We start from the raw sequence: 7354 nt of genomic DNA on the forward strand, positions 1-7354 counted from the left end.
TGACTTTATATATAGTATAGATATAGATATATATTGCACTGTTATAAAAATTAAACATATCTATTTGGTAGAAATTGTATTTATCATATTATTTATGTAGTAAGGGATGAATAGATTGTGTTGAATAAATATGATAAGATATCGTGATAAACATGCAACGTATCAAATGTTTCAATAATTATAGATTATTAGTATATAAAGATTTATATACAGAGAAAAAATATATGCATTAATATATAAGTTTTATGCACTATTATTGTATCATTTACTATTAATATTTAATTATTATTAACTTTTCAAAAAAAATGTAGTCCAAATGAATGGTATATAAATTTTACACTCATATATAGTGTCAAAAACTTTGTTATTGCATCCATTTTTTCTCTAACTTCTTCCTATTTTATGGGCTAGGCCCAATAACGAGTGTACTCTGGATAGTGTTAAAGTAGGGTTACGGTTTCGGGCATTGGAGTATCCGAGATCCGAGAAGAGAGAATCTAATATACCCAGAAAGCCTCCACAATCCAACTATGGCCGATTCTGAAGCAAATTCGAAAATGCAAACCGAGAAGAAGGCCAAAAAACGGAACCAAAAATTCGACGCCAAACCTCAAAAACCTTCTAAACTTCAAAGAATCGATTCTTCTTCTATCAAACTTCAAGACCTTCAATCTCCATGGAAGAATCTTCAATTGATACGCAACATCCAAGACAAACGCTTTGATCCTCTTAGGTCAGTTACTTAGTTACTGTTTCTGGTTTTTTTATTCTTCTTTTACAGTTTCATCAATTAGGAACAGTTACTGACACATTTTTATTCTATAATGAGTTTGTGTTAGTGCAGTAAGGTCATTTCAGCTTTCAGTTTTGTGCATTCAATGTTGCATGAGGATAATGATCAGAGTTGTGAAACTGTTAAACTACCTAGATTACTGTGTTTCCTCAATGATTGGATTCAGTCACTGTTGTTCCCGCCAAAAAATGCTAAAATACCTCAGCTTGAGGGAATCAATGCGTATATGGATCTTCGTTGTTGGGAGATATTCAATTTCTGTTTGCAGGAATCTTTGAAGTTTGGTGTAACTTTGAGCATGTCGCAGAATCTCTTAAAACCTTTCCAATTGATTGCTAGAAATGCTCTTTCACTATTAGACGATTCGTCTATAGGTTCGGGGGGATTTTCTCTATCTGATGAAAGATATAAACTTTATGACACTGCACTTGATTGTCTTTCGTTGGTATTCTCATCCCATGGTGGGGTGTCTAATGAAGATTTAATGTCGTGGATTGACACATCAAAGCCAGGGCTTGAACTTGTATTGAAGGTTTATAGCATGAAACTTGATGGTAGCAATTTGGGTACTTTTGCACTACGCTTTCTGTGGTTGGTGCTTCAGCCATTGTCAAACTTTTTAAATCTGCATCCAGCTAGGAAAGGGAATGCGTTTCGTGACTTTGTGCATGAACTTCTGGAGCCACTCTTGCATTTGTCGGGTGAGTTGACTCTTCGGGTTAATGAAAGTAATTCCATTTGGACGGGGAGGTTGATGAAGGTGGTGGAGGAAGTTCTTTCCCATGGACTGTTTCATCCGGTGCTTATTGGTGAATTTCTAAGTTTGCATGGGTCAGAAAAATATGTTGATTCATGTGATCATAAACCAAATGACTCAAAGGCCAATATTCAGAGTTATCCTAAACATTTATTTGATGTACTGAACAAAATAATAGCCATAAAGAATGCTACGGCAATGGCTAGCATGGGTTTGTTATTTCACTTGTTTGTTAATTCAGCTAGAACGTTCAAGGGAACTTCAGTGTTGTATGAAGAGAACAAGACAATGGAAAAAATGAACGGCGTAAGGCAGCCAGTGCCAGGAGAAAATAGTAGCTCAAATAATATTTCTACAGACACCCAAAAGTCACTTCTCAATATTTTCGTACTGATGATGGAGCCTCTTTTGCTAAAGATTAATGCCTATCTCCAAGCTAAAGTAGATGCCAAACACCTTTTGCTGGATCTTTGTGGAATACTCAAATCAATCGGTGGTTTGCTTTCTAGTTTTATGCAAGAGAAGGTGTATATGAGAACAGAGGACACATCTGGTGGAGCATGTCTCAATTTCTTGAAGAAAGTATTTAATGCACTGATAAGTAGTTCCACTAGTGTACTCTGCCTGTCCAACTATGATATATCTAACAGGATGGAGATGGAAATATTTGTATTATCAGCTAATGAAATACTAGTTAGCATGGGACATCTTTTGGAAATTGAATATGAGGTTATTGGAGAAGATTTGATCAAGTTATGGCTGATTATATTGTCATACTCTGCCATCAACTGTGATTCGGTGAATGGCTTGGATCAATGCTCATTATCTTCCAGTATACCAGCCTTGGGGTGCCAAATAATTAATCTCTATGGTCAACTTCGACAGGTTCGTTTCAAAATTCAGATTACAGTCCAACTATATTAGTATGTTTCCCCCTATGAGTGTATAGGACCTTATGTTTTTTTAGGATTTGCATGTGTTCTGTCCTCTTGGTGATTTTTGATATGGAAAAGGAACTACTTCAGTTCATTTATTTTACTTTGTGTTTGTCATTTTATGGATGGTGGTTTCGCAGAGGGGTGGGGAATGGAGGGTTTGAATGGCCAATGTCTTTTGGGGGGAATGTTATATTCATGTTTTTATTCAGCTTATGTCATGTTTTCTCTACCACTCACTTTGTCTTTACATATTTGAAATTATGTAGGTAAAAATTGCTATTTTGGCACTGTGCAAAGCAATAAGGCTTATTGTGTCTCATGAGGGCAATGCTGAAGAAGGTTCTTCCAGGCTATTGACATTTCTGTCTAATGAAGTTTATTCTGAATCAGTTGAAAGGCTGTTATCTTCACAGAAGTTCATCCATGTCATTTATAGGGCCATTGAATCTATTCCAGAAGGGCAAGTGAGTGATTGTATCAGACAGATAACAGATGATATATCAGAATCTGTTAGGTGGATGAAAGACTTCTCCCCTTTGGTTGATGGCAAAAAAATAAAAAAATTTAATCTGCAAATGGAACTCTTGGGTAGAGGGCTGTGTAGACTGTATTGCTTAGTGCTTGATTCAGTCACTATTACTGAGGGAAACAGCAATCTTGTTGGAGTTGCTATAAAAGAACTAGTGGCATTAATGCGTCCCTACTTGAGTACTCTAGTTGGACAACAGGCAGATAGTCTCTACATGTTCCTTTCTTCTGTCATGGGTGAAACTGTTGATAGGGATGCTGGAAAGAGAAAAGTTTTGAAGAAATTTGGCAGGTCTAGTCAATGGGTTGTTGTGTTCTTTTTTCAGTTGTTTATGTCCTGCCGAAGCTTAATTAGGCAAGCAATCAGTCTTATGCCTCCAGGTTTATCTAAGAAGGTGTCTGCGGAGGTGGGGGATTACACAACATATTCTGCCTTTGATTTAATGGAGAGGATTGATGACATAGACATTGTCTATTTTTCTTGGATTGTTCAACCTTCTGATTCCCTTCTTGTTGTTATGCAATTTGTTTCAGACTTATATCTTAAGTTTGACTCGGATGATTGTTGTCCTTTGATCTATATATTTCAATCTATGGCACTTCAAAGGCTTGTTGACTTGAATAAGCAGATTGTGTGCTTCAAGTATTTGCAAAAAAGGCGTTATAGATCACGAATCAAAGCACTGAAGGAAGAGGCGGCTGAACTTACTAATTTTATGATGAATAATTTATCATGTTTATATGAATCCCCAATCTTTGTTTTTGATGATGTATTTTGTGAAGATGTAATTTCGCTGGCTCCTCAAACCAATGGATGGAATCAAGGTGTGTATGTTGCAAACAAAAAATCATTGCCAACAGCCATTTGGTCAAATCTTTGCAAAAATTTTGATATTTGGGGAAACCATGCTTCCAAGAAGCAGTTGAAGAAGTTCTTCTCACAATTACTTCATACTTCCCTTCGCCGTGCAACAAGAAATTCTGAACAGCTAGGCGTGCAAGAAATCGATGAGTGCAAGCTGCTCAAGAAAGTCAGTTTGCCACAAATGTTGTCACAACTTCTAAGTGATTCAGTTCTGTATGAACAAAAAGTAAGATGCTTCAGTTATAAACCTATTGATTTTTCTCATACTCACTGGCTCACAAGCAAACCAGTAAATAACAGCATATTAATCTCAGCTAGTGTTTGTTTCACTTTAGTCCTGCTTTCTAACTTCTGTTCACTTCTTTATTTTATATCTTGCTTAATGTTTAGTGTGATACTATGAGTGAGAGACAATTATATATCTTGATATTCATTTCATACTATTGTTTTAGTTTGCTCACAGGAATCTGGCCTCGATATTTTGTGGTGCTTTAGAGAAATCTGTACTGCCATTATTCAGCAATATTGCGTGTAATGATCTCAATATTCAGTCATCACCTGATTGGCCCACGTTTTTTAGTGTCATTGACAAGTCAGCAGATATCTGTAGAAAAGAAATGCCACACACTCTTACAGACAAAAGTTTTACCGTTGCCCAATGTTTGCTTAATCTATTATGTTGGACACCAGATATAAATACCAAATCCTTTTCACATCTCGTGACTTGTATTTTCAACCTTGAACGGTACACTCATCTCTCTTTTGAATGCTACCTTATTGTATTTTTCTGTGCATATTTGTAGATGAATGAAAAAATTGTGTTATAGTCTTATAGAGAATGGGAAATAGTTCAACCAGGGCTGAGGATAAGCTATCCTCCAAACCATAAAAACTGAAAAGGAACAAAGTGCCAAAGAGCTAAGTTTTTGGGTGTGTACGAATTCGGTTAATATAAGAAACAGAAATTCCCAAGTGCCATCCATACACACAATCCTATGCCATAACATACATGTGTCAGATAAAATGAAAGGCCTTCCATATTGATCAGTTGCTCCTTTTCGAATTGTTTTTTTAAACTAGATATTTAATTGTTACTAATAATTTTAATTTGGCAATAGAAAGACAAAAAGATAGTTTTTCCTCATGCAAGGAAACCTCTAATGTGTTTTATCTCCAAGTGCAATAAAATTAATTTGATGATTTAAAACCACCTTTCTTTGCTTTGAAAATTTCAAATTTATAGTTATATTCCTTTCCGAAGAGAAAAAAATCCTAATAGCTTGATATCTATAAAAATCCAATTAGCTGTGATTTCTCTGGTGCATGATTTGTTAAACACTTGAGTGATTAATGCTCAGTTTTCATGTTCTTAAACTTTGCAGGCTTCTTGTCAGTGCCTTGCTATGTTTCCAGAGCACAGGGTACCAGGACTCTTGTTGTGAGTATTTGAGATTATTTGTCTCTTGTCGGAAGGCCTTAAGATATATAATAATGGGATATTGTGAGAAGACAGATGCTATCCAATCCTCACCAAATTCAATAATTTCTGAAAGTATGTTTCCTGCTTTATGGATTTCAAAGTCTGTATCTGTGACTGTTGGGATTAAAGAAGCATTCTCAGCAGGAAATTCTATTATGGTCAAATCTCTGATGTTTGCCTTAATGGACCATACATCATATGTCTTACTGGGGATAGGAAAATATCAACTTATTCATGTATTTTCCATTGATAAAGAAGGTGAGGAACCTTGTGAAGAGAGCTCCAATTATGGAATTAGCCATGAAGAGAATCATTTGCTTCCATCATCTCCTCAGTATGTTGATTCCCCCAAGATGGAGGCATTGAAATGTTTAACCTTTATGGTGGAGAATTTGAAAGAGCAGATGCAAGGCTTGCTTGTTTCTCTCAAGGATGCCCATTCTTTTGTCAATGTGGGATTTGATCTAGCTTCTGAAAACGTTAATGGACTGTCTTCTGCAGTTTCTTGCTTAAGTGGATTTTTGTGGGGCCTCACATCTGTGAAAGGCCAAACAGATGCAGAAGGTAGTTTTCATAAAGAAGTGTTGATGTGGAAAAATGAACAAGCCTCTGAAGTAAATAGCTCTATTTTTCCGTTTGTGGAGCTTGTTGATTTTTTTGTAAACAAGTTACTTGTCAAGAGTAATCAACTCTCAAGTGATAACGCCTCCAAAAGTGCCAGTGGTCTGGAAAGAATGTCTAACCTAGAAAGTAAGAACTCTATTGCCAGTGTTTTAGCTAGGGCTGATTCCCCAGAGCATCAGGATCTGAATAAACCTTTGTTGAGAAGCTTGCTAAAAGGTGATCATCCTGAAGTAGCTTTCTTACTTAGGCAATTATTAGTTGCTTCCTCAGCTCTTTTGAGGCTAAATTTGCAAAAAGATGAATCTTCCTTGCTTTCAAGTTTTGTACCTACTTTCATTGAAATTTCTCAAATCTTATTGCTACAATTCATAGAGATGGTTGACGTCCCACAACAATCTGTTTTTCTTTTGTTAGATGGTGTTCTGAGCTATCTAAGAGAGTTAGCTAGTTATTTTCCTTTAACTGATCCTACCTCATCTTTGAAAGTGTATGCAAAATTGGTACATATTCATATGAGCACAATAGGCAAAACCATATTGTTACAAGGAAAAAGGGCAACACTGACCTTTCATGAAAGACAGTCAAGTACCAAGACACTTCATAAAGGATCATTTGAAGCTAATTCTTCTAGCGAATTGTACTGCTTTTACTTGGATGAATTTAAAACTAGACTGCGGATGTCATTCAAAGCATATATAGAGAGGCCATCAGAGTTGCATATTTTGTCTACTATACAAGCTGTCGAGAGAGCACTAGTGGGAGTAAAAGAAGGATGTACTATGATCTATGACATAGAAACAAGTAAAGATGGTGGTGAAATTTCGTCCCTTGTTGCAGCTGGCATTGATTGCTTTGACATGATTCTTGAATTTGTATCAGGTAATCAGAATATCTACTGAGGGCATCTACTCTGGCTATCTTCAAAATAACTTTTCATTTTATTGTTTATTCAAATAACAACATTAACATTACTTTAGTTCCCTTAGAGTCATACATTTTAGTACGGTATTTTGATTTACTTGAGAAAACTTGTAATATATTATCTGAATAAGTATTTAAGTAATTTTTTTGCTCAAAGAACTACTCTTGTGCATTTTAAAATATGAAAGTTAGTCATGGATAACATTAATTATTGGTCACATGTTGATGGAGATATAGAATTGGGAATTTAAAATATGATTTGCTGATGCCTAGTGATAGGGGTCAGGGGAAGGGTAGACCCCCGATTACACAGGTGTATTCTAGGAGGAAGAAAAGAATAACTAACTAGCTATAAATAGTAGTTAGGTTGTGTAATAACTCACTTTTTGAGATTCTGGAAATTGGACTGATTCAGGAATCAGTTAGGCGGTTACTTTTTCTCTCTTGT

The 7354-nt window shown here is 35.8% G+C and overlaps 2 protein-coding genes across 3 annotated transcripts in view; one reads left to right on the forward strand and one right to left on the reverse strand.

Moving 5' to 3' along the window:
* The window catches only part of LOC109325004, a 9974-nt gene continuing 3098 nt past the window's right edge, over positions 479–7354 (forward strand). For both annotated transcript variants that reach the window (XR_002105059.1, XM_019557145.1), the window contains exons 1-5: positions 479–733; positions 845–2435; positions 2755–4107; positions 4334–4626; positions 5264–6864. Coding sequence is in view for 1 of the 2 variants with exons in the window: in XM_019557145.1 (XP_019412690.1) it covers positions 531–733; positions 845–2435; positions 2755–4107; positions 4334–4626; positions 5264–6864 (5041 nt within the window). In the remaining variant the exon portion in view is untranslated. The remainder of the gene's footprint in view (positions 734–844; positions 2436–2754; positions 4108–4333; positions 4627–5263; positions 6865–7354) is intronic.
* LOC109325008 (transcription factor bHLH121-like) overlaps positions 5168–7354 on the reverse strand; it is a 10508-nt gene continuing 8321 nt past the window's right edge. Inside the window, exon 5 of the mRNA XM_019557154.1 lies at positions 5168–5197. Coding sequence (XP_019412699.1) covers positions 5183–5197 — 15 coding nt within the window. The 3' untranslated portion in view covers positions 5168–5182. The remainder of the gene's footprint in view (positions 5198–7354) is intronic.

Source organism: Lupinus angustifolius, chromosome LG13, assembly GCF_001865875.1.
Source record: "Lupinus angustifolius cultivar Tanjil chromosome LG13, LupAngTanjil_v1.0, whole genome shotgun sequence".
In the NCBI taxonomy this organism is placed as follows: domain Eukaryota; kingdom Viridiplantae; phylum Streptophyta; class Magnoliopsida; order Fabales; family Fabaceae; genus Lupinus; species Lupinus angustifolius.